The sequence below is a fragment of the Apus apus genome, chromosome 3 (assembly GCF_020740795.1).
Source record: "Apus apus isolate bApuApu2 chromosome 3, bApuApu2.pri.cur, whole genome shotgun sequence".
NCBI classification, from domain to species: domain Eukaryota; kingdom Metazoa; phylum Chordata; class Aves; order Apodiformes; family Apodidae; genus Apus; species Apus apus.
The window spans coordinates 61,351,198-61,378,219 of NC_067284.1; the positions used below are offsets into that span (position 1 = coordinate 61,351,198).

General features: G+C 46.7%; 1 protein-coding gene across 3 annotated transcripts in view; it reads right to left on the bottom strand.

The window, feature by feature from the left end:
• Window positions 1-27,022, bottom strand: part of GALNT14 (polypeptide N-acetylgalactosaminyltransferase 14) — a 118,822-nt gene that overhangs the window by 17,828 nt on the left and 73,972 nt on the right. For all 3 annotated transcript variants that reach the window (XM_051615323.1, XM_051615322.1, XM_051615324.1), the window contains exons 4-9: window positions 16,642-16,709; window positions 14,062-14,127; window positions 12,222-12,343; window positions 7,693-7,780; window positions 6,933-7,017; window positions 4,430-4,533 (exon numbers count right to left, since the gene is read on the bottom strand). In XM_051615323.1, coding sequence (XP_051471283.1) covers window positions 4,430-4,533; window positions 6,933-7,017; window positions 7,693-7,780; window positions 12,222-12,343; window positions 14,062-14,127; window positions 16,642-16,709 — 533 coding nt within the window. The remainder of the gene's footprint in view (window positions 1-4,429; window positions 4,534-6,932; window positions 7,018-7,692; window positions 7,781-12,221; window positions 12,344-14,061; window positions 14,128-16,641; window positions 16,710-27,022) is intronic.

Below are 27,022 nucleotides of genomic sequence, written 5' to 3' on the forward strand. Positions count from 1 at the left end.
CTCATGGCTTGGACGGGCATGTTGTCTGTGGATAAAACACTGGCTGGATGGCCACGTCCAGAGAACAGTGGTATATGGAGCTAAATCCAGCTGGCAGCCAGTCACAAGCAGAGCTCCTCAGGGCTCAGTGTTGGGACAACTTCTGTTTAACATAATTATCAATTACCTCACAGAATTACAGAATCATCCCAATTGGAAAGGACCTTGAAGATCATCAAGTCCAACCATAACCTAAATCCACCAACCCTAATCTACCTGTTCAGTGCTTAAACCATGTCCCTAAGCACTACATCTGTATTTCTTTTAAACACTTCCAGGGATGGTGACTCCACCACCTCTCTGGGCAGCATGTTCCAGTGTCCAACCACTCTTTCGGTAAAGAAATGCTTTCTAATATCTAGTCTAAAGCTCCCGTGGTACAACTTCAGACCATTTCATCTCATCTGGTCATTATTCACTTGAGAGAAGAGGCCAAATCCCAACTCCCTACAACTTCCTTTCAGGTAGTTGTAGAGAGCAATGAGGTCTTTTCTCAGCCTCCTCTTCTCCAGGCTTAACAGCCCCAGCTCTCTCTGCCTTTTCTCATAGGACTTATTCTTCAGACCTTTCACCAGCTTGGTAGCTCTTCTCTGGACATGCTCCAGCAATTCAACATCCTTCTTGTAGTGAGAGGCCCAGAACTGGACACAGTACTTGATGGACACAGTACCTCAATAAGGAGATAGAATGCACCCTCAGCAAGTTTGCAGATTACACCAAGTTGGTAGGGAGTGTTGATCTGCTTTAGGATAGGGCAGCTCTACAGAGGGGCTTACACAGACTGGATCAATGGGCAAATTGTATGAGGTTCAACAAGGCCAAGTGCTGGGTCCTGCATTTGGGCCATAGCAATCCCATGCAATGCTACAGGCTGGGGGAAGAGAGGCTGGAAAGCTGCATGGCATAAAGGGGCCCCAGGGTGCTGACAAGCGGTTAAATATGAGCCAGCAGTGTGTCCAGGTGGCCAAGAAGGCCAACGGCATCCTGGCTTGTATTAGAAATAGTGTGGAAAGCAGGTCTAGGCAAGAGATACTTCCCCTGTACTCGGCATTGGTGAGATCTCACTTTGAGTACTGTGTTCAGTTTTGGGCACCTCAATACAAGAAAGACATCAAGGTGCTGGATCTGGTGCAGAGAAGAGCAGCTAGGTTGGTGAGAGGCCTAGAGAACAAGACTTATGGAGAGTGGCTGAGAGAAATGGGGCTATTTGGTCTAAAGAAAAGCAGGCTGACGGGAGACATTATCGCTCTCTACAATTACGTGAAATTACATTGTAGAGAGGTAGGTGCTGGTCTCTTCTCATGAGTAAACAGTGACAGGACAAGAAGGAAAGGCCTAAACCTATACCAGGCTTAGGCTGGACATTATGAAAAAAAAATTCTCAGAAAGTGTTGTCAGGCTTTGGAATAGGCTGCCCAGACAGGTGGTTGCATCACCATCCCTGGATGCATTTAAAAGTCATATAGATGTGGTGCTTGGAGATATGGTTTAGGGGTGAACAATGGTAGAGTAGGGTTAAAGGTTGGACTTGATGATCTTAAAGGTCTTTTCCAACCCAAATGATTCTATGAATCTGTGATTTCTACTCCAAAATGGCAAATTCCTTTTCACTCTCCCTCCTGCCACATTTAATGACAGAAGTGAGACAAGCACCCACCCATTTTCTTTGCCAGCTCATGCTCTGGGCCTCACAAATGCCAGCATAAGAATGACTTGCTCCAGGTCAGATGCGGGCAAGACAAGGTGCCTGTGGTGGTAAGTCCACTTGGGCAGTGTGGACAGGACTTCTTCTACTCCAATGACAGGCACAGCTGGCCCACAAGGCTGCCATCCTTTCAGAAACAACTAACTGCTTCAGGGAGCAAAGTATAATTAGAGCCCAGACCTCCAAAGCACACAAGGCTCAGCCACAAGGTGCACATTGCTGCAGAGGTGGAAGCCAGATTCATGTCACTCCAATCCCTGCTTGCAGCATGCCAGCCTGCTCCTGAGCTGATGGAAATGGGAAGCCGACACAGCTGGAAAGCTCTTATGCCTTTGATGCCCAGATCCAAAATTCAAAGCTTGAGCCCATCTCCAACAGCTGGCCCTGACAGCAGGGGCCAGCAAAGGCAGGGCTGGAAAGCACAGCAGGAAGTAGCCTTCTTTTCCTGAAATCCCCTTCCCTCCACCGCTGTGTTCACAGGCAAGAACTGCAACAGCAGCTGGAGCCTCACCACTTTCCACAGGGCTTGGTATTAACAGGCCATTAAAACATGCCCTTGTGCATGTCCTGATACAATATGAGGAGAAACCTTAATCACAGCTGCAGAGACATGAGATTATAGCAGGACACAGCTGCTCTAAGCTGCTGCACTTGGTTCCCCTTGCACGTGGCTGGGGTTTTTTGCCTGTGTGTCACCATGCCAGCCACCCTGCCAGTGCTGCCAAGTAAGTCAGAAGGGTATCCAGTGAAGGGAGACAATCAGCCAAGGAGATGCAAGCCACAGAATGGCTGCTGCTTTGTACCTTAACCTCCTGTGGTCCTTCTGCTCAGCCCAGGAGAAGTGCAGCTCTCTGAAGTGCTATGAGGGAAAGAACCTGCACTATTCAATCCCTGACTGCTCTTAATTTAAAGCATAATAAAGAAGTGGGATGAGGTGATCTCTATGCACTGCAAACCAGAATGAGAACATAGTGCTGGAAAGGCTGGAGATGGTGAGGAGTCTGAGCTCTCTGCTACAGACACATCGCACTCTGCAGACCCTGCTCTGGTCCCAGTAGAAGCAATTAAAGCACAAGTTTCAGCAGGTAGATATGATCCCTGGAGCTGCAGAAGATGCAGCTTTGAGCCAGGAATGCTTCTGCTCTCAAGGTGATAAGACAGGAGCTTCCCTGCTGCTAAGCAGACCTGCTCTTTTTTTCTTGCAGTGTCAACCTGCCTAGATCATTCTTCACCTTGTGCTGATGCCAGAGGCAGCACACCCAGTGCCTGTGTAGTCAGGACCAGCCTCCTAGGGCATAGCACCAGCAAGGAAAACATGGCACTACCTAGGATGAGCCATAACCACATGTAAGGAGCACAACACCTGCTGCTGCAGAACATTGGACAAGCTGCCAGGACTGAGCTTCTTGGAGGGCAGGCTGTCCTGCCACTGTTCATGACACAGGAGCAGCTCCTGCTGGCTGCTGCCAGAGAGGAGTGAGGAGCAGAGAGAGACAGTGGGTCAGGCACAGGACAGCAGACCCTCTCCTCCTGTCTAGTTCCTTTCTTGAATGCTTTGTTTGGGCCATTGATTGAGGGGGAGAGGTGGGAAAGTTGCTGCTCTCTCCAAGGTTTCTTCAGAGAAGAAGCTGCTTTGGATCAGACTGGTGGCAGGACACCCACTCATAGACAGAAAGCATAGGGGCCAGAGATCCTACTGCATAACAAGATAAAAATAAATAAAATATGCAAGAGGAAAAAGGCATATGAAGGAAACAACTGCGGATTGGTTACTGCAAGGCAGCAGCATCTGCTCCCTTGGATGACTGACAGCATTGTTGTATGTGTTAAGACACAAGATCCTTCCTTCCTTGCTAGCCAAATTCCAAAGATGTGTGTGCTGTTAAAACCAGGTTCTGGTCTGTTTCCCAGACATTAAGTGCCTCCCTCTTCTTTCCTGGGATACAGTCTATTGCTCTGATCTGCAACATCACTATGGCTTCAAAGAGAAAACAGCCCAGCCTGATCCAGCTTCACTTGACATGGGATACAAGACCTCTTTCATGTTTGCATGCAGGAGATTTCTTAATGCCCACCTTGCCCCATGATAATGGGCAGAGGTGACTGAACTTAGGTCAGCTCTTAACTTTTTTTTTTTTTTTCCCATGCAGGAAAAATGTCAGGGTCAAGAAGAGCCTGGCAGTGCTCAGCCATCTAGTGACAAAGGAATGGAAAAGCAGTCATTTTGCTTTGCCACCTGCTCGCAGCATGTTGATGGAGCTACTGTTTCAGGCACTCTGCAAATTCAGAGAGGCACTGATGCCTCAGTTTACAGATTTGAAATGCTGTCATCAGACAACAGAGTAAGATGCGTCTTTGCTTTATTAGTGATAAAATAAGATCAGGAAGGAATAGGAATATTCTCTTATCTGTTTGTAACACCAAAGCTGAAAACTCTATGGTTTAGGGTATTTGCCTATACAAAATCAAAGTGACATTGAAGGAAAGGAGTCCCAAGTACTAACAATTGCTCACTTCCCATTATTCATGTTGTTGGATCCCCTACTCACTGCAGACCATAACCCATGAATGAGAGGGAAACCATGCAGAGCATTGAAAGCAAAGTCCAAAATGACCTTGTATCCATCTGATATGACTCAGGAAGAGAAGCCAACACAGCAAGGCATAGGAAGAAGAGCGACTTACCAAAGTTCTCCCCACCCCAGATGTCCATGGCACTGTCATATTTCCCCAGGTGATTGAACCAGGACTTGTTGATCACAAATAGCCCTCCGGCAATGATGGGAGTCCTGCAGAATAGGTAAGGGAAGAGGGGACATACTCTCAAATACTGTTGCAGCACTTGGATGCAGAGAAGCAGCCTTTTACTTTGCCTCCTCCCTCATTAGGACATTACCTATGTGTCTCTTTCTCACCAAACAAGGACAACACACCTCAAAAAGTATCTATGCCTTTCTTTCAGTTTCTGGCATGGTTTGGGCCCAACACGACAACAAAGGAACAGCTCACTCAACCCGACTCCTCCCACCCCACCACACACACACTCTGGGATGAGGAGGACAGAGCTCCTGGTTTGAGACAAAGGACAAGGAGGGTTCTTCACCACTTAAGGTCACTGGCAAAACCAACTCAACTTGGGGAAAAATAATAATTTAATTTCATACTAATCAAACACACACCAAGACACAGAAAGTACAAAGAGCAGGGCTTGCATATGTTACCCCACCCCTCCCTTCTTCCCAGGCCCAAATCACTGTGTTCTTGGTTTCTCTCCCTCCTTCCCCCCAGCAGCACAGGGGGACAGGGGATGGGGTTTAGAGTCAGTTCACAGGCTGGTGCTTCCTGCTGCTCCTTCCTCCTCAGGAAGAAGGATTCCTTACAGTCCTTCCCTGCTTCTCCACAGGGTCCCTCCCATGGGAGAGAGTCCTCCACGAACCTCTCCTTCCTAAGTCTTTCCCATGAGGTTTGGAGCAAGCTGCTCCAGTGTGGGCTTCTCACAGAGTAACAGGCTGCTTTGGGAACAGCCACCTCCCCTGGCACCAGGGTTTTCCAAAGCTGTGCAATCAGAGTCCACTGGCAGCAAATCCACTGACCACAAAATCCCAGTCCACTGGCCAAGTTCTCCCCTCCTAACACCTTCAGGGAATGTTCCACCACATTCCTCCAGGAGTGCAGGGGAACAGCCTGCCATTTTACCATGGGTTGCAGGGAAAATTCTGCTTGGGCACCTTCTTCCCCGTCTTCCTCACCAGCCATCAGGACTACTCTCCTCCATCAGCACTTCTCCTGCAGCACAGCTCTTCTTTTCCCATGGGCTTCTCTGCTCAGGTGTTATATCAGTTCTTTCGTATGTTAATCGATGAGGTGCATCTATTGTCCCTCTAATGGCTCCTTGGCTGGGTTTGGAGCAGGGGCAGCTTCTCAGTGTCTTATGGGAGCCACTCCTGGGGCCCTTCCCCTGCTACCAAAAAACCCACCAAACTGGGTTTGGTGCTGTCAATCATAAATTGCCTAGTATTTAATGACTGGTTTATGCAACACAACTCCTACAAACACAAAGTTCACAGCCCTGATTGTAGGCTTCATCATCAAAAATGCACTTAGCACTCAGGGGATTATTCACTCAGATGGGCTTTTTGCTGGAAACCAGCCTATTAAGAGCACTGTTCCACTGGGGAGGGGTAGGCAGAGTCAATTCAGAAGAGCTTTTTAAAAGCCATCACTAGCTGTGTGATCTTTATTTCGAAACATGGATATTTTTCATTCTTTGGATTAGCTAGGAAAACTGCACAGAGGTTTGTGGAGGTGGGGAGGGCAGGCCCAGAAGATAGCTCAAGGAGACTTGCCATTTACTGGCACAAGTCCCGTCTCCATTCAATTGCAGATAACATGGGCCTAGGCTTGGGAGCAGCTGGGGTGACTGCTGTCCCCAGGTGAGTCCCCACTGTGTCCTACAAGGGAGAACAACCTGGAACGTGAGTCTTCAGGAAGTCAACGAGAGCTCCTGTTAACAACAGCATCCAAAGGAGGAGTACTTTACTCCCCTGTGAGCCTTCCGAGGCCCTGAGCTTCCCCAAACACTGGGTCTCCTCCATGCCACACACTACAGTGCTTCATGGCTAGGGATGCAGACACCAGCACTTGGCTTGCTGCCAGGAGAGGTCTTCAGCAGAATGAGGGACTTCCTTCATTCCACAGCATTGGGACAGATGCTATCTCTCCTGTTCAGTTTTGCTATCTTGTGCACATTCTGTACTTCTGAGGAGGCTTCAGCAAAGTCTGGGAGAGCAGCACTGATCTGAAAAGGCTGGACTAGACACTATGTTTTATCAAGCTGGCCAAGGACACTGCCTTAATTTCTAAGTGATAGCTGAGCTCAGAGAAGCAGCAGTCTTGAGCACCGGGTTTTTCTCCTAACCACATTCAGTCTCCTTAGTATTACCAAAAGACAAATAACCATAAATATACCCCTTCTACCTCTGTAGCAACCTTCAGACTTTCATGTTGGGAGGTGAAGCTGTACTGCAAAACCCAAGATAGCCAGGAGCTCGCTATAGGTATTAGAAGTTCAGAACTGTACTGGAAGGAACATCTCACTGCTATGGAGCATGGTGACACACATGAGGTCAGACGAGATGCTTGTCCTGCCCCAAGTTCCTCAGCTGCCTCCTTAATCCTCTTGACTTACTTAATGGGTTCAGTGGGATCAAGTCGTTTGGCTTTCTGCTCTGGGGAAAGCTGCTCCCATTTGAAATGCAGACTCCAGTCAAAACCTAAAACCAAAGGAGAGAAATATCATCAGAAAATTAGAAATGGGTATGGATTAGGAAGCGATGGAGGCTGCAAAACCATGTTCGATGGAATGTTTTCCCCACTTCCTCTGTGACTTGAGCCTCAGAGACACAGCTCTTGGCAAAAGAGTTCAACGACTAACATATTTTACTACTGCATATGAACAAGAAATAACATATTGCATTACAATTGCCAAGTTGAGCAGTCCAAAGGCAGGAAAAGTCAGAATTAAAGCTGCTGATGAAACCTCACTTTGTCCCCTTGTTTACACTGATACACACTCACAGATATTGCATGCTACAAATAACACAGACATACTATTAAGTGCTATGGTCTCATCCTCCATTTGTTGCCTAGACAAACCCCATCTCCTCTTGCTGGCAGCCCAGCTTACAATGCTGCCAAGGGAAGCTTTGACATGACCTTTCCTGCTTGACTGCCTTACCCACTGTAGCAAACACCATTACTCAGGCCACGCTTACCTGTCTCTAAAATAGCCTGAAAAAAGCCAGCAGGAAGCACTGAACAGTGCTAATGTGCTTTTTGCAAAAGAGCAGGAACGAGCTGTGTAGTGCAGAGCCACCAGCTCCTGGGGCCACTGCACGTTCACACCACAGGATGTATGCCCACAGGGCATGCATGCAGTTTGGACTTACCTCCTCTGAGGTCTGAGGCAGCTGCCACATAGGCAAAAGTGTCCAAGTTGATGATGTCAATGACAGGGCTGACCACTCGACTGGGATCCTGAAAAGCAGATGAAAAATGACCCATGGCTTCAGATCACACCACTCAAACTGGTCAAGGGATGCCTAAAACTCCTGGAGACACCAGGTGGCTGGAAATCTTGGTGTCTTTCAGGTTTCTCAGAGTCGAGTGCCCATCACTGTCTCCTCCTCCTCAGTCGTCACATCAGTTCAACCAAGGAATTGATGGAAGGAGCACCAAGTGGCATAGGTATTCCTGGAAGCCTGAGAAGGCAGGCATGCTCTCTCCTGGGAAAGAGGACTGCATGCTGCTTGAGCAAGCACCTCTCACTGGCTTCAGGTTCACTTGCAGCCTTTCCCTCTGCAGACTGTGTGTGTACTCAGCACTGAACTTCAATGGATGCAAAGCTCTGTCTGCCTTTTGCAAATTCATCATCATATTCCTTTCCTACCTCCCTTAAATAGCTTTTACTGGATTTCAGAATTCAGGCAACAAACAGGCAGTTGAAATGACAGAGGTAAAACACAGACAAACAGCTTAAATATAAGCATTTTAAAAATGTACAAACTATGGGGATACAGTTTTCCAAGGGTATGAAAGGGTTAAAAAGAAAGACCATAATTATTTTTAGTAGTTGGTGGTGATTTAATTAACATCTTGTTATGGGCAAAGAGATTATACAAACAGTTATTAAGAAAAATATCTACAGGAGGAAAAGACTGACAGCTTTGACTGGTCTCTTATCTCCCTTTTTCTTTAAAAAAATTCCCAAACTCCAATTATAGCTCAAACTTCAATGTTTTACCCTAGCCAAACCAAATAATTTTTCACATCCATGCAAAGGAAAGCAGCAGAGCACACTTGCCCTCTTGCTCAGAAAACCTTTGGTTTAGAAATTAATTTTAACAAAGAACTATTCAAATGCAGCCTTAGGAAGAAGAAACCGAAGGCCATGAGCTGGGACCTGGACTAGTACTCAGGTTATCCAACTGAGTATGACAAACAGTTTTTACTTCTACAACAACATCAAGTCAGGAATGTTAATATGATTTTCTTCAAGTCAAACATCCCACTAAAAGGGCAAGACCTACTGTACCTATGTACCTCACAGAGAAACCCATATTGTGCTCAAGTGCAGTGAGCCTTTCAAACCTCTCATAGCTGCTCCAAATGCCTCCTAAACTGCCCCAGCTCAACATTCTTTAGTTGCCTGAGGGTAGGGGAAAGGTTTCAGGCATCTGCTTTCCACACCGAATGCTGCAGGGTAGAGGGTAAAGATCGTATCTAGTAATTTAAAAAATGCCCCTCAAGCATCTTACTGGTGAGCACTTCTAACCAGCTGACACCCATCCTCAGTTTCAATTGCAGTCCTACTCATTACATGGCACAACTCCTTCCAGTAAAACCCCCTTTATGTCTTGGCTGAGTGTCTTACTGCAAAATGCCAGCTTTCAAAAGTGCAACCCTCTTCCTGCTTCACTTAACCTGCCATATTGTGGGGACATTTGTATTTACTCAGCTATTATGAAGCTGGGTCAGTACCGGGACCAGTGCTGTTAAACATCTTTGTTGGAGATACGGACAGTGGGAGTGCTCAGTGCAAAATTGCTGATGATACCAAGCTGTGTGGTATGGTTTACATCCAAGAGGGAAGAGACACCATCCAGAGGGACCTTGACAGGCTGGAGAGGTGGGCCAATGCCAACCTCATGAAGTTCAACAACAACAAGTGCAAGGCCCTGTGGCTGGGTTGGCACAACCCCAGGCACAAATACAGGCTGGGGGGAGAACGGATTGTGAGCAGTCCTGAGGAGAAGGGCTTGAGAGTGGTACTAGATGAGAAGCTCAACATGAGCCGCCAGTGTGTGATCGCAGCCCAGAGAGCCAACTGCATCCTGGGCTGCATCAAAAGAAGTGTGGCCAGCAGGGCCAGGGAGGTCATTCTGCCCCTCTAGTCTGCTCTGGTGAGACCCTACCTGGAGTACTGCGTACAGTTCTAGTGCCCTCAGCACAAGAAAGATGGAGAGGGTCCAGAGAAAGGCCACCAAGATGATCAAAGGCCTGGAGCACCTCTGCTATGAAGACAGGTTAAGAAAATAGGGGCTGTTCTGCCTAAAGAGAAGGCTCCGGGGAGACCTTATAGTGGCCTTCCAGTACTTGAAGGGGGCCTACAGGAAAGCTGGGGAGGAGCTTTTCATCCGAGAAGATAGTGATAGGACAAGGGGTAATGGTTTTAAACTGAGAGAGGGGAGATTTAGGTTAGATATTAGGAAGAAATTCTTCACTATAAAGATGGTGAGGAACTGGGTTGCCCAGGGAGGTTGTTGATGCCCCATCCCTGGAGGTTCTTAAGGCCAGGTTGGATGAGATTTTGTGCAACCTGATCTAGTGGTAGGGTTCCCTGCTCATGGTAAGCGGGGCTGGAACTTGATGACCTTTAAGGTCCCTTCCAACCTTAACGATTCTAGGATTCTATGATTTCCCACCATATAAAGCTGCAGGAGTAGCTGCTATGCCCAAGAAGATATGAGATGCAAAGGGATTGCTGGAGGTGGTGAGAACCCCTCACTGCTCCTTTGCTTGAAACTTAAATAATATTACCTGTGAGCAAACTGTTCCTAGAAGTGACAAGGTAAGAAAATGCTCTTTCTAGGCAGCTAGAAATGTTCTTGGCAGCAGTTAGACAGGGAAGCCACCTCTTTAGCACAGCCTGAAAGTGGCAGCAGTAACATTTCACTCATTTCATTGATCAATATTTCAATCCTGCCTGATGGATAGGATGGGTATAGTGGGCCTGGGAAGAAGGAAACTGAGGACCTCCTGCCCTAATCCTGCAGCTTTTGTGAGCAATTCAAAAGCAAGTAAGCAGGACCCCACTTGGTTTGCAAGTCCCTCAACACTCTTCATAGGAAGTCTTTCTTTCTGTCTTTTGGCTGGGCTGCAAGGCACCAGGCAGGGTAAGAGCAGCATGAGCAGCAGTGCAAGCCTACAGATTGCCTTCCTTCCAGCCAGAGAAAGACTTAACCCAGCAGATCAAAAAAGGAGTTAACGGAGATGACGTGCATTTGATGCCCTATTCAGACCACAATGTGGTGAAATTCCTATGACAATGCTGCATGTGACATCCACTGTCACCCTACGAATGCCAAACACGGGGCACAGTCCCAGAGTTGCATGGGGAGGCAGCTCTGCATGTCCCCTTCCTGCTGACACTGCTGCTCTTCTCCTGAAAGCTTTGCCTGGGAAAGAGAGAATTGCTTTGTATATACTGCCCCAAAATACAGAAGGGCTTTGGCAGAGAACAAGAGATGTTTACCTTAAATAAGCTCAGAGAAAAAACTGATGCAGTAAAGTTTAGTGGTGAAATCCACTCTGGGGCAGCCCACTACGAGGCTCGAGTGCGGTTTCACAGCATGTGTTCTTGTAATTCCACCAGAGCTATGATCAATAACAAGAAAAGGCCATTTTCATTATATTCCCACTTAGCAGAAGCACTGTGGCCCAGCCTGCAAACTGAGGCCAGGTCCTCTCCAGCACTGGCTGAACTATGAGTGGCAGCAGCACCCACTGCCCTCACCCACCTTGACCTGGTGCTGTGTCCATCTTCCTCCTGTCCCATTGCTGCTGCATGCAGGGAAAAGCCCAGTCCAGTCAGCACAGCTATCACATACGAAAGGGTGAAAAGCAGGATGCATAGGATGAGGGGCACCATCAACACCAGCCATGCAGGTTCCTCCATAACTCACCCACCCACCCTTGCTCCTCATATGCCCCAGTTTCAACATAATTCAGTAGTTTAAAAATTACTGAGTAATAAATACTAGCAATCAGGGGCATAACAACGTGGGGGAATGAGCCACAGTGAAAGGACCATGTGTCCATGATGGAGCTGAAGGCTTCATCCCCTGCACTGTGCCAGTGGGTCAACAGCACAGAGCTCCCTCTGACTCCAGTGACAAGGTGCTGAGAGTCTCCCTGTGCATGTCTGGTGAGAGTGGCCCCCGGTGAAAGGCACATATCATTGTCTCTTTTGAAATCAGCAGAATTTAAATCCTATTAAATTAATTTATTACCACTTAATTTCATGAAATTAAATTCAGCCCCTATTCAAGTAGCCATCACTCCCTTACATCATCAGCACTGAGCATTTTACATGAGCCTAATTAAAAACTCTGCAGGAGCACAGCCCACCTATTCCCGTTTCACCACTTCACCTCTGCTTGCCAGAGTCCCACTGCCCCAGCAGGTACCATGTCCCACCCACCCACACACTCTCCCAGTCACAGAGACAATCCTGCCTGCCTGCTGGGTAGAGGAAGACCAGAAAAGGCTGGTTTGCATTCCAAAACCTCATTGCTTTCTTACTCAGATGTCTGCATGCAGATGGCTACAGTTGGGTGGCCACACCCATCAAGAAGGAATAGGTGGACATCAGCAATGCATCCCCCAAGGGTGTCCCTGCTCTCTCAGGAGTACTCACCTCTTTGATTCTGTGAAGGAGAGGGAGCAGCCAATCCTTGTTCACCTCACAGTGACTGTCCAGGAAGGTCAGGACTTCTGCTTGTGCCACATCTGCACCTCGGATTCGGGACCGGATCAGACCTGTTCAGGGACACACCACGTCAGCTACCACCCGGATGACTGGGCGATGTCCCTGGACTTCTCCGGCATGGTCTCCCATATTGACACATCTCCTGAGTTTTGATCCCTCTAAATCCCATTTGGATAAAATATGGCTTAGATTCATTGTCTCCCTCCTGGCACTGCAAGTCATGCCAACCATGTCCCACAGTCAATAAAGCAATAAATGGCTCCACCTAAATTCATGATTTAAGGCATTTAATGCCAATCTGTAATACGCACTATTATTTTGGCTGTCACCTTCTGGGGCAAAACAGGACTCTAAAAGTTTCCTTAACCCACTGCGGTAATAAACCTAATTTGACCTAAGCCAGCAGGGAATGGGCCAGGGGAGTCAAGGGTGAGTTTTCTGAGGGAAACCACCTATTTAGACAGGAGTCAACCAGCTTTCCAACAACCCTCCTGCCTGCGGCCAATGCTCAAGTGAACCACAATGGAAGAAGGGATGTGCTCCACTGGAAAACAGGAGGACATGCAGGTGGCTCAAGGGGAGCAGAGCTTATTGAGGAAGGAGAAACAGCAGGAATACATGAGATAGGGGCAGATATCAGGGAGCAGCCACATATGAAGTTAACACAGAAGGAGATCACCTATGTAATATTAAAGCTCCTTAGAGGAAAGAGGCCAAGGAACAGCCTCTGAACAGGAGGGAGAGCGACAGAAGAATGAAGCCTGGAGCAATCCAGCATTTACCATGTTGGCCCCTGCAATACAGGTTGTTCCTGTATCTCAGCAATGTCTGAGATCACATGGATAGGCTAAGTCTGCTGTATCCACCCCAGCCCTTCCCACATCCTGGTAGGTCCTGAGGAACACAGCTTCAGCTATGCATCAAGTGAGGTGAGCCCTCCAGGCTGGGTTCCCAAATCCTGACTGCTTTATAGAGTACAAACACATCCAGGTCCATCCAGTGCTAGGGGAGAACATACATGTTGCCAAATAGGACAGGAGAGAGAAGGAGGTGTAGACCTATGGAGACCTCCCTTACCTTCCTGCCAATGCAGATAGGTTTTCATGATGGAGATACCACCCTGACAGAAGACCTGCAGAACTGAAACCTCATGCAGAAAGAATCCACAGACAAACCCTCTCTGTTCCTTATTCTCCCCAACCTGATCCATACCTTGACTCATACCTTTGATTTTCAGAATGACAAAACTTGTTTTTTGTTCTCCTAATACTGTAAAGCAGGATGTGAAAACACCCATTCAGACTATGTGGAGCTGGAAAAATAACTCAAAAGGTTGCCAGCAGCAGCCCAGTCGGGCATACATTCATCCTCCATATAGCCCCTTCTAAATTTTTCAACTATAATTAAATATTAAAAAAAAAAAAAAAATCACACCGAAGCAGCGGGAGCAGATCTCCTCTCCTTCATGAGAGCAAACATCTTTAAAAAGAAGACCTGGGGCTTTGTTTTGCCTGTTCTAATTTCCTGGCTAATAAACTACAGCTGAGCCTCACTGGGTATCTTAATAGCTCCATCTTTTTCAGCAAAAAGTAGGGGATCCATTCCAACTCCAATCACATTATCACATCTCTTTTTATCAGGGCCCTCCATCTCTAGGAGCTGCTGATCTCCCTTGTCGCCCCTTCCTGAGGTTTTTCCCCCTGCTCCATTGCTCTCATGCCTCCCAAAATTTGGGTTTCCACTTGGGTAGCAGGCAGGCAGCACTTACCTTCTCGTCGTCCATTTCGCAAGCACTTCACCTTGGGGAGCTTGCCCAGTAAGCTGCAGTCGTCAGCTTGGAAAACACAAAGGGAGGACATGTCACCCTCAGCCCTTGTCGTGGCTCCAGCAGCAAAAAATGGTCGCAAGTGAAACTGGGAGCAGGGAGCAGATCCCGTAGTGGACTAGCTGATGGCTTGTTAGGGTGGTGACGCTGCTGGGGCACCATAGTTTTAGCCCTCAGCTCACACACTGTAACTCAGAACTGGCAGAGCAGCAGTTTTCATGAAACTAGTGTAAACCCAGCACAGATGTACACTGAGAACAGCTGAATTATGATGTAAAGTGAGTGTAGAAGAGCCGTAGTTGAGGCCAGAATCTGACTTTTTCTACGTAAGTGCAATTGACTATTTTTGGTAGTTGCAAAGCAACAGATAAGCTATTTGATGCATGCCTGTCCAGCAGGACAGGAGCCTCCTGAGGAGGCCTAGGACCACTGAGTGAGATAAAGGGATGGTCAAACCCCATGGAGCAGCTGGGAGCTCCTCATGCCTGGGCAGCAGCAGGTCCACAGGGCAGAGAGGCCACCCACACTTGAGCTAGGGAGGTCCTGCAGTCCCAAAAGCAGTTACTGCCACTGCTCTTGCCCTGGTGCTGCCAGTAGCCCCAAAATCCCTCCTCAGGCAGATTTCTCCCAAGAATAGCTAGGTCTGCAGGCAGGTGCACCCAGCACAGCCCTCTACCTCCACACACCCATGCCATGACCTCCACAGCCCCTTCACGCCCCTCACTGCTCTGCTTCTTCCTCCTTGCCACTAAAACCACACATGTATGTGCCCCATCCCTGCCACCCACCCCCTGCACCCACTGACACCTCCAAGCGCTTTCATCCCCCCAGCAACTTTGCTGACAAGACACATTGCCACACAGGTATCCTTAACAACTCAAGTCCAGAGTGGTTAGGGACAACCAGGTGAGCAGAAGTGGCAGGGGCTGGTATGGACCTGCAGAAGAAATTTGCTGGGAAGAGCATGAACCTGTGTGCAGAACAACAATCCCAGCAAATAAGAGGTCAGCAGGCAGAGAGAGGTAAGGTATGAGACACACAGCTGTGCACGAGATAAAAGCTCCAATTGCTTGGGGTGGGCTGCAGGGGGAACAAACTGACAATGTGTGTATAACATATTATGCAAATACATGTATTTTATGTAAATGCATGCAGGCTAGATGCCAGCAGGCTCAGCCTATCACAGGAAAGAAGATGTAAGGCAGCTAAGAAGCACAGATTTTCAGTAGCTGAGGGGCTGCCCTAAGTTACACGGGCAACAGTTTCCCCCCGAGAACCCTGGGATGAGTTGAAACCCAGCCCTGCTCCTTCTCCCCAACTCATGGGCATGCTACAACAGGAGACCTGCATTTCTACAAGCCTTTCTGCTTTCAGGAAGTCAAGCGCTGTTCTATTTAGCCAAAAAATGGCATTTACTTCCTCCTCCTTTCAATACCCTAGGGCAGCTCCAGCCCTTGCACCAGCTCCTTTTCCCTGCTGCAGCCACTCTGTCGGTTGCCAGGCTCACCTGGCCTGGGTCCCCATGCACCAGGATTGCTACAAAGCTCACTGCAATCACTGCAAACCCTTACCCTGGCTTCAGTGACTCCCCAGGGAGGCACTGATGGCGAGAAGTGGGTCTGAGGCACTTCCTATTTATAACATCCAAGAGCAAAGCATAGATCCATTTTTTAAAAAACCTCTGTGGCTTTGTTTTCATGTTTTCTAGTAAATAGATACATCTTGCAGCTCCTTGAAATGTAAGTGCCACAGACTGCTCAACCTAACTGTATTTTATCATCCTTTTTATGTCTGAGATAGCTTTTTTCAGCACTTACTCTCAGCACCTGGATCTTCCAATCACTCATCTAATCAGGTAAGGTCTTTAGCTGGGGTAGTTCCCTGGAAGGCCCTGGGGCTCCAGCTACTGACTTCTGCTGGAGATCAGACCACTTGAGTCACACTATTAACCAAGAGAACATGTCAAGAAGATGTGGGCTGTCTGTGGCATACAGCACTATTTATCATGCATCTCAGAAATGGGCAGCCCTTGCAGGAAATCCTCTTTACACAGGTGAAAAAGAGGGTGGGGGAAAAAAAATAATCAAGAGTTGTTGGCCAGCTATGTAAACATATGCAGAACATATACATGCATCAGGATGGTCAGACTATCATAATCCTGTGCAATTCCAGTGGTGTCAGCCCAGAATGGCTGCTGGTTGCAGCTGAAAGACATTAAATACACCACAGCTGCGGCAGGATACAACCAGGTAAGGATTGGATTCATGTCTACTGGACATAAAAAAATATTTACCATAGGCTTTTCTTGTATTATTCTTATGAGAGTATGTTTGCTCATTTGGAATTTGAATTCTCCACGTGGTGATGCAAACCTGGCACATTGGGGTTTGCTTTCCACACCTACAGAGCTTTAAATTTCCTTTAACTTCAACAAACTCTTCCTCCTTCTCTGCATAAATTCCAGTCTCTCAGAGTCTCTTTTTGGTTTGGCCACTCACTTTTAACACAGAAAGGGTCACTTACGATCATCACTGAAGTCATCCACTAGTATGATTTCATGGACGAGGTGCACTGGGGTGCGGTTCAGCACACTAAAGAATAAAGAGAGAAAATCCATGACAGTGCTTGACCAACTCAACAACCCATCAAATGGGGTGTGAAAGTCAAGGAATCGATCCCTGCAAAAGTACAAAAGACCAGGCTTGGATTTCCAGAAGACTCCAAAACCATCCAAGAACCTACAGTGCCCAGCTATCAGCTCCCTGTAGCCTGATCTAAGAGCTGAGTGCTTGGTGTTCCTGGGAAACAGCTGAGATTCACCTTAATCACCTCTGTGAGCAAGAGTGCCATGTAAAGCCACAAGAAACCAACTTTACAATGATATACCTATTGTAACAAGCGTCCTAATGGGACTTACAACAAAGCTGCCATCCCCCTCTTACCTCTCCTGGGGCTAATGATACATTGACTGCTGACAGCAGGACCAACACAGAGAAGATTACCCAGCTCAAACCCATCTTTACGGAGCTCACAGCTGTGGCAGGACTACTCCTGTTTTTATCCATGAGTTGGTTGTGTTTCAGAGACTGCCGAGAGGATAAGAGCAGGGTTGGAGCCCACATCTTTAACAAAAGAGAGAGACTGGAGGATGTAGTTCATAGCTCTCTCCAGGTGGACAGACACTGTGAAATGTTGGTGAAGGCTACAATCTTCCCTTAATTACGACACTGTCCTGGTTTGAACCAGGGTGAAGCGAATTTTCTCTTTGCTGATTTTTTTTTTTCTTTCAGTGAACTTTTTATAGCAGTGCTCGTGGACCGATAACAACCAAGGACACTTCTGAAGTTCATGTCTGCAGCTTCCCCCCCATGGAGGAGCAGACTAGACTGAAGGCAGGATCAGCAACTCAGAATATTCCCATCTCATAATATTTTCTCTATTTGGCTTTCAGTATAGGTTAAGACATCACAGAAGTCAAGAACTTTGGTTTTCCTTTTTCTCCCTCTTTTTCTGCTTATGTGGCTTCTATTGCTTTCTCTTTGTCTCTCTCTATTTTTTTTCCATTTTTCCTCACAACCGACATCTGAGGACCCTGTTTGTGCACCCAGACACTCCCCCCTTCAGGCGGAAGTCTGTGAGGGTTGCTGGGGGAGGAGGGAGGGGCTTGGGTGTTGCACATCCCTTTATAAATATATATATTTCCCTATCACTAATAATTAAAATCAATTTGTTTCACTTTTCAACCCAGAAAGACACTCATTTTTTTCTCCCTCTTTCCCTACCTTGGGGGAGGAGGGGAGGGATCAAGAGCATTATTGTTATTGATTTGACTGCCAACCTGGAGCCAAATTGTGACAGAAACCAAGGTTTTTATTATTATTAAAAAGTCTAAACCTGTTCTTCCCTTTTCTTACAGGGCGCAGAGGTTGGCAGAATCACACATGCTTAAAATCCTGCCCCAGCAAAAGGTCAAGGCTGACTTCTTGAAACAGAAACCCCAGGGCATCCTAAAAATCTCCTAAGGGCTTGACTTGGGCTTTAATAATGCCAGTTGGGCTGTAAGGGCTTTTCCAGCATTTAAGCTTCTTTGTCTTCATCCTGAGCATTGATCCTTTCTCACACAGGATTTAAAATCCCCCCAAACATTTCACCTCTGAGTCTGCATTCTGGTCTGGGTTAGAAAAAGCCTTCAAAACTCCTTGCTGGCATAAGGGGCAGATGCTCTGCATGCTAACAGCCTTGAAGCCACTGATACCTCTAGATTGTTATTGAAAGAATTGTCCAGACTCTCAGGCTCCCAAAGCTCTGGTAAAACCCTCGAAGTGTGGGAAAGCACATACCTGGACCAGACGGCAGTCAAGAGGACTCCAAAGGGCAGGATCCCTGTGGACCTGGGTGCTCTCGGGACCCAAAGGTCCACCTGGCAGGAGCCCAGACGGATGTCATGGCATCACCCCCAAATATCTGACGCTCAGCCAAAGTGCTGCATTTCTCTGATGAAACCCTCTTGAGGTGAAACAGCGAGCCCATCTCACCCAGGAGGGCTTGGAGTATCTATGCTTATTGCCAGGTGCCTGCTGCCTGCACTGGTGTTCCCTCACCCTACCAGGTGCTGGAATTACAACCCTCCAAAGAATAAGAATTGAGCCAGATTTATTTTTTTAAAGAAATACAGAACATACCAAAGCAGATGCTTGAAATGCATCCTCCCTCTATGTTTGGTTGTGGTTTTTTTTCCCAGCAGAAACTCTGAAAAAAGGGGAGTTTTATCTCAGACCATAGTGGGTAAAGCTAGCACCTCACCTGTGGATCTCCGCAAAAATCACTTTCCCTGAAAAGACAATCCCCACCTCCTCCAGTTTCAGGATTTTATTAGAAGCCATGATATCTCCCTCACTTCAGATGCTTTGAATATTAAGGCTGGGGTGGGGAGGAAAAGAACAGCCTCTGTCCCCGAAGTCATGGGGGAGCCCTAGGAGCCAAGAGCTGCTGGGGCCACTTCAGTATCAGCAAGGCTTGCACCAAGCAGGGTTAGATATCACCACCATGTCAACACCTGCAGCCTGCACAAAGTACTGGAAAAACTGGCTGAACACCCCTCCTCCCACTGGAGCACACAGCAATTTAGATGTGATGTTTCCACCTGTCAAGTGTTTTTAAATTATTATTATTAATAGGTTTGCTATTTTAAAAAAATCCCCATTTGTGAGAGCTGAGCTCAGCAAATTACCACAGCTGAGCATCAGTACAGAGAGACAGGAGAGCAATACCATGCTCAGTGGAATATTTAACAAGCACTGATTGCATGGAAACCCAACTTGGTGAAACCTGCTGTGTAGAGTCCCAAAATGAGTAACTGTCTCAAAACAGCGGCCATGACAAACTGGACATTATGTTTGGGTAGGGTTCTCATCCAATAAACCACCTGGACCTTGTTCTCACAAGGAGAGCCCCTTTTTCAGTAACCACCCTGATAAACTGAATTGGGCACTGTTCTTGAAAGGGGAGCCCCTCCTTTGGCAGCCACCCTGATAAATGGGACACTGTCCCTACCTGATAAGGAACAGTGACCAGCAAGAGAAGCTCCGTGGGGGCACAGTGCCACCTTGTGAAAGACCACTTTCCTGTTTAAGGACAGAGCACGTGTGAAAATACAGGACATTGCTTAGTCGACCCGGATAGAGGGGGGGTTTGAGTGATCACCCTGACCCCTGTGCCCTACCGACTCATTTTCCAGGGCATTCCTGAATCCAACACTGAGTCTGCACAAAGTAGGCCGAACCCCACCCAGACAGGCGGGGCCAGGTGCCATAAAAGAGGCAGACTCAAAATGCTCAGGGTTTGAGCCTGCCATCCAAGGACCACAGCGTCATGCTGAGACCGTCGCTGGATCCAAGGGTGGTGATTTATCTTTCCTATCCCATCTTTCTTAATCTCTGTCTCTCTGTCTCTTTCTTCATCTCTTCGTCTCTCTATTCCTCTCTTCATCTCTCTCCCTCGCTCTCTCTGTTTCTAATCTTATTCTCAGCACATAAGGGTAACATCATTTCTCATTTTGCTAAGTTCTTTCAGTTGTAACCCATTGTTTTGAGAGTACAATTTAGTAAGTTCTGTTGGTTGTAACTTGTTGTTTTGAGAGTACCATTTTGCTAAGTTCTGCTAGTTGTTATCTGATGCTTTGAGAGTTGTGTGGCTTTATAACCTTACTCAATTTTAAGTAATGTTTTGTATAAGCCTCCTGGGTAATGGTCTTACACTTAGAATACTGCACAGAGAATTCCAGAGGTTAATTCTGCCAAATGGGTTGCTGAAAGAGATTAATTAAGAGAGGAGGATTGGATCCAAATCTCCCTGGGTTGACCCCCACCTCTGGGGAGCCATGCCCACATTGTGGGACATGACAGTGTCATACCCATCTTGTGGGAGGTGACATGCAGGAAAAAGTAGACTTCTAAAAAAGTTCGCTAAATAAATAAATAAATAACCTACTGAGGCCAGAAGGGGGAGACACAACTTGAATATTCAAAGCTAGTCTCTGCCCAGTCCCCCACAGATTCAGCTGCCAGAAGCTCAACAAAGGGCTTAACTCTACAGCCGTCACAAAGGGACTGATTCTGCTTTTGCTGGTCCCAGCAAGAATAACTCAACCAAAACCACTGCACTGTGCTGTAGACTCAGAGTATTATGAGTAATTCCCCCCAGGTTGCACATCCCTCCAGGGCACTGCTTATGGAAAAAAAATCCAGCATGGACCATTTGGAGGTGCTGGGCTGGGGGGATGTGCAGCCCAGTCTCTGTTCAGCTGCAGGCTCCCTCTGTTCTCAGGTCAAGCAGTTTGCTGCCAGCTCCCTGCCATGGCTCACCATCCTCTATATAAGGGATGGTGTCCCCTGAATTTCAGTAATGGCTATCTGTGGGATACAGAGGGTGTCCAGAGGAAGACAGGGAAAAAGTCAGATTGCTGACTGACAAGGAAAGGATGTTTCTGAGGACTGCTCCAGCTCCATGAACCATCATCAATGGCTTGTGTTGGAAGAGACCTTAAAGATCATCTAGTTCTAACCCCAATGCACACACAGAGACAGCTCCCACTAGTCCAGGTTGCTCAAAGCCCCATCTAGCCTGGCCTTGAACACTTCCAGGGATGGGGCATCCACAACCTCCCAGGCAACCTGTTCCAGTATCTCACCACCCACACAGTCAATAATATCTTCCTAATATCTAATCTAAGTCTAGCCTCTTTCAGTTTGAAGCCATCCTTGCTTGTCCTATCACTACATGCCCTGGTAAAAAGTCCCTCCCCAACTTTCCTGTAGCCCCTACAGGTCCTAGAAGGCTGCTCTAAGGTGTCCTAGAAGGCTGCTCTAAGGTCTCCCTGAAGCCTTCTCTTCTCTGGGCTGAACAACACCAGCTCTCAGCCTGTCTTTGTAGGAGTCATGCTCCAGTACTCTGATAATCTTTGTGGCCCTCCTCTGGACTTACTACAAGAGCTCCATGTCCTTCTTGTGTTGGGGGCTCCAGAACTGGACACAGTACTCCTGGGGGGGTCTCATGAGAACAGAATAGAGGGGGAGAACCACCTCCCTTGACCTGCCAGCCACACTTCTTTTGATGCAGACTAGGATATGGTTGGCCTTCTCATATTACCTCCCTTGTGGAACTCATCTGCCAGTCAACACTTTCAAAATCCCAAACGAAAAAAGCCTTGATGAGGGTAGTCCAAAGGCTGCGTCTGTCACAGCTCTAAAGGATCCAACGTCCATTGATGTCAGCAGGCTTTGAGCTCATTATTGCCCTTGCAGGTCTGTGCACAGGCACCTGCAAGACCCAAAATTGCCTCTTGGTGTAGGCACTAAAAGGCCACTTGATGTAGGCACAAAGAGATCCACCAAAGGCCACAACACCATGAACACAGCTGAGAGCAATTGTGCCAGTTTCTCAGCAAGGCCAGATTCACATCTCCAATGTTTTTTCTATCTGTGCTCTATCAGCCACACAATAACAAACCCATGCGGCTGGAAGCACAGGACCCTGCTCCTTGGAAAACAGAAGCTCTGAATCTTGCCAATTTTTAATATTATAGGGATTTATTTTTTTTTCAGATAGACTATAAAATCACCTTTAAAAATTCAAAGCTAGCTTTTCTATTACTTGCACCTTTGCTTAGCTTTGATTTTTTTTTATATACTTTCCTTTCATATGGGCAAAATCAGAAGACAATTAATATTATAGTGCTTTGAAGTGCTTCTGGTATTCATAGATTTTTTTCAGTGAAATCACACATAAATACTGCAGTGATGGGCATATTTGAAAAAATCAAAACAGCTTTTAAATTATATTGAGCTGAGATCACAACACTTTCTCTTATAAATGACTAAAAGACCTGTTACCATCAAAATGAAAAATGCCTCTAGTCCAGAAAGTGCTTATGCTTATTCAACTCAGTAAGACCAGATTAGCTGCTGAATTATCTTGAAAAGTTAATGCTGAAATTTTCTTTGTTTCAATGGATTTAGCAGACATTGAACAGATGTTACCATGGAGAATTTCACCTTAAATTTGCATCATAAGGTCCTTCCATTTTCCTCAACAATTTATTTGGATCCTATTCCACCTACACAGAGATAAGCATTGGATCCAACAATTACCACTCCAAATAAATATCAGTGCAAAAGTCACCCTGACATGTAAGGGAAGAATTCAGATGTTCTGACCACAGGTCAGGTTTTTTTGGGTCATGATACAGAATAACAGTCACTTTAGTGAGGTGAGTTTGGACACCAATCCTTACTAACTCATTCTCTCCATAGCTACATACTGGGACTTGTTAGGGGGAAAAAATACCCCAATAAAAACAAACCCAAAACCCAACAAACACAAACAAACAAACAAACAACAATTCAACAAACCTTTGGGAATATAATAAAGTGTCAAAAGGGCCGCAAGGGTTACAATTATCGAAATTAGACTCAGAGTGCAGAGAGGAAATGCCCGCCAAAATGAACTGCTTCAATAACCCAAAATTACTAATTATGTAGGAAGAGAGACTTCACACCAAGAATCACCTTAATAAGCTTTGATTACACTGCACATTTCACATTTTATTATTTCAAACATCTACCTCTTTGAAATTCAAGAGTTCTCTTATGTTAACATTGAAAGGCAAAAGAGCATGGAGGGTTGTATACTAAGACGTGGTGAGAGAGAAGCAGCAAATTAAGGAAAAAAAAAGTCCAGCATTTAAGCAAAGATAAAATAAAAAAATAGTACAAAGTGCTAATTATACAATTTCTGCTCAATAACTGGCTTGTTTTTCATTCTTTTATCAGTCTCATTTCAGCTATGGCACAGACTCTATATGGTGCTGCTGCTGTGTAAGGAAGGGGGCTCACAGCTTTGTCATTCCTCCAGCTCTGATGTGTCTGGATGCAGGTAAGTTAGAGGCTTGAGGGGAAGCTACAAAGTGCTGGCTGTTCAGGACATCACTTATCTTACCTACCAGCACTAGAAAATGAAAGGCATATTCTCTCTGCTAATTAAAGAACTAAATATTTGATGTGATGTTCACAGCACTCACATCAGGAATTTTGCCAAAGGATGTGTTTTGGTGTATCAGTGAGAGGTAAATAATTAAGGTTCCTTATGCCTTTTCTGAGCTCCCTAGCTGTAAGTTTGAAGAATAAATAAACAAAGACCGCTCAACAGAGTAACAGGACTGTGGTAACCCAGACAGAGGTCCCACACAGACATACATCTGTCCAGGTCTCTGGCTGCAGGGAGTGCCTGAGCCTGTTGTTCATACCAGAGGACAGCAGAGAGAGTAGCTGTATGAGGTGCGAGCAGATAAATGATCTACTCAGCATGGTTGCAGAGATGAAGGAGGAGGTGGAGAGGCTAAGAAGTATCAGAGAGTGTGAGAGGGTGATCTTAGCCTACCTGAATCAGGCCCAACGGTCAGGCAGGGCTCATGATGCAGAGCACTCCCTGTCCTCTCTTCAGCTGGCTGAGTGCAGTAGTCTACAGGATAAGGAGCAATGGCAACAAGTTCCAGCATGGTGCAAGAGGCATGGTAGATTCGTCACTTGAGTAACTGTTCCACCTCCCCAGGTGACCTTGCAAAACAGATATGATGGGGGAACCAAATAGTGATGAGGATGATGGCTCACCAAATTTAGAGGTGCCACTGAGGCAGAGCCAGACTACACCTCGTATCAGAACCACCTCAGTTAAGAAAAAAAGACAGGTCCTTGTCATAGGTGACTTACTTCTAAAGGGAGTGGAAGGCCCTATATGCAAGCCAGACCCACTTCTTAGGGCAGTTGCCTCCCTGGTGCCAGGATTAAGAATATATGGAGAAAACTTCCAATCCTAGTTCAGCCCTCTGATTACTACCCGTTACTGATATTTCAAGTAGGCAGCGATGAGGTAGCTACCAGAAGTCCAAGGGCAATGAAGAGAGACTTCAGGGTCCTCAGACAGTTGGTTAAAGGAGCAGGAGCACAAGTTGTGTTCTCCTCTATCCCACCATTTGCAGGGATTGATGAGGGGTTAAACAGGAAGAGCCAGCAGATTAATTCCTGGCTCCGAGACTGGTGTAACCAGCAGGACTTTGGTTTCTTTGATCATGGGTTGATCTACAGGACACGAGACATGCTGGCAACAGGTGAGGAAAGCCTAGCCCGAAACTAAAGAAGGATGCTGGGACGAGTTAGCAAGGCGCATTGAAAGAGGTTTAAACTAAGTTTGAAGCGGGGTGGGGATGAAACCGGGCTTACTATAGAGAAGCCTGGGAGCTGCATGCCAGTGCTTGTGGGTAAAAGTGCTAGAAAGGTATTGCAGTATGTTGTCTCACTGGAGGTAGGGGTGGCGATCCATGTGGTAATAAAGACATGAGGGTACTGACAGGTTGGTAACTAGGGAAGTGTCTGAGTGTGGTCAGGTGGGAATCAGGGCTTGTCCCTCCAAAAAAGTGGCAGGAAAATTAGCTCAGCTGAAGTGCATCTACACCATGCACACAACATGGGCAACAAACAGGAGGAGCAGGAGGCCACGGCACAACAAGAAAACTATGATATAGTTGCCATCACAGAAACATGGTGAGAAGACTCACAAAACTGGAGTGCTGTGATTGATGGCTACCAACTTTTCAGAATGGATAGGACAAAGAAAGAGAGATGGTGGTGTGGCCCTGTATGTTAGGGCAAGATTTGAATGCCCAGAACTTAACATGGTGAATGACAGTGTTGAATGTCTATGGGTGAGAATCAAGGGGAAGGCCAATAGGGCAGATATCATGGTGGGAGTTTGTTATAGACCCCCCAAGCAGGATGCAGAGGCTGATGAAATATTACATACGCAGCTGGCAGAGGTCTCGCGATCACCAGCCCTCATTCTTGTGGTGGACTTCAACTTCCCAGATGTCTGCCGGAAATAACACAGCAGAGAGGGAACAGTCCCAGAGGTTCCTGGAGTGTATGGAAGACAACTTCCTGACACAGCTGGTAATGGAGCCAACTAGGGACAGTGCCCTGCTGGATCTGCTGCTTGTTAACAGAGAAGGCCTTGTGGGGGATGTAAAGGTTGGAGGTCATCTTGGGAGACTGATCATGAAATTATAGAGTTCTTGATTCTTGGAGAACCAATGAGGGTGAATTAAAGACTTAAGGGTTAAATTTGCCAAACCTATATGATGCTGAGTAGTAGAACCTGTTAATGTTTGTAGAGGTATTGTGTTGAACTAGGGTATATCTCGCCTGAGAGCCCAAGAAGCAGGATTCGGCTAGGTACATCAGCCAGTCTGCCAGAATGAGGAACAACATGACCCAGCACAGTGAAGAAGACTATGAGCCTTCCTCCAAGAGACCCCTGCCCACGACCACCGAGGAGCAGTGCACATGCGGGAATGAGCGTAACTTTAAGTTAATGCCTTTGGGGAAATTATTTAAATATTATAAAGAATTCAGGGAATTAATCTGCATAATCCTGCCTTCCTTTTAGAAAAGTAATGCATATGTATGCTTTAAGTGAATAAATATGTATCGCTCTTACCTGTTAGTGTGTGTGTATGGAAGGAGCTATCCCGCACGCATCGAGTGCTGCAATAAAGAATACCTGCTTTGTAGTTTCTTTGGGCTATGGAGTTATTTCCATGTGTCAAGGGGAACCAGAAGAATGGCCATCTTGGACTTCCAAAGAGCAGACTTTGGCCTGTTTCAAAGCATGGTTAAGAATGTCCTTGGGAGACAGTCCTGAATCGCAAAAGAGCCCAGGAAGACTGCTCATACTTCAAGGAAAAATGCTTAAATGCACTGGAGAAGGCCATCTCCAGGACCTAAAAGATGAGCCAATGGGGAAGACCAGCCTGGCTAAATATAAAGCTTTGACTGGACTTCAGGAACAAAAGGAAAGTTTATGGCCAAAGTTGGTTGGCAACTTACGAGGAATACCAAGCTGTAGTGAAGCTATGCAGGGGGAAAATTAAAAAGGCCAAGGCTCCAGCAGAACTCAACTTGGCCACTGTGGTTAAAAATAACAAGAGGTTTTTTCAGTACATCAGTAGAAAAAGGAAAGCTAGGGAAAATGTAGGCCCACTGATTTATGAGGTGGGCGCCCTAGTGCTGGAAGACACAGAGAAGGTGGAGTTATCAAATGCCTTCTTTGCTTCAGTCTTCATTACTAAAGCTGACCCTCTTGAATGCCAGACCTGGGAGGTAAGAAATAAGGTCCAGAGAGAGGAAGACTTTCTCTAGATAGAGGAGGACCAGGTTAGAGACCACTTAGCCAAACTGGGCATCCATAAATCCATGGGCCCTGTTGGGATGCACCCACGAGTTCTGAGAGATCTGGCAGATGTCTAGGCCTCTCTCAATCATCTTTGAGAGGTGATGGAGAATAGCAGAGGTGC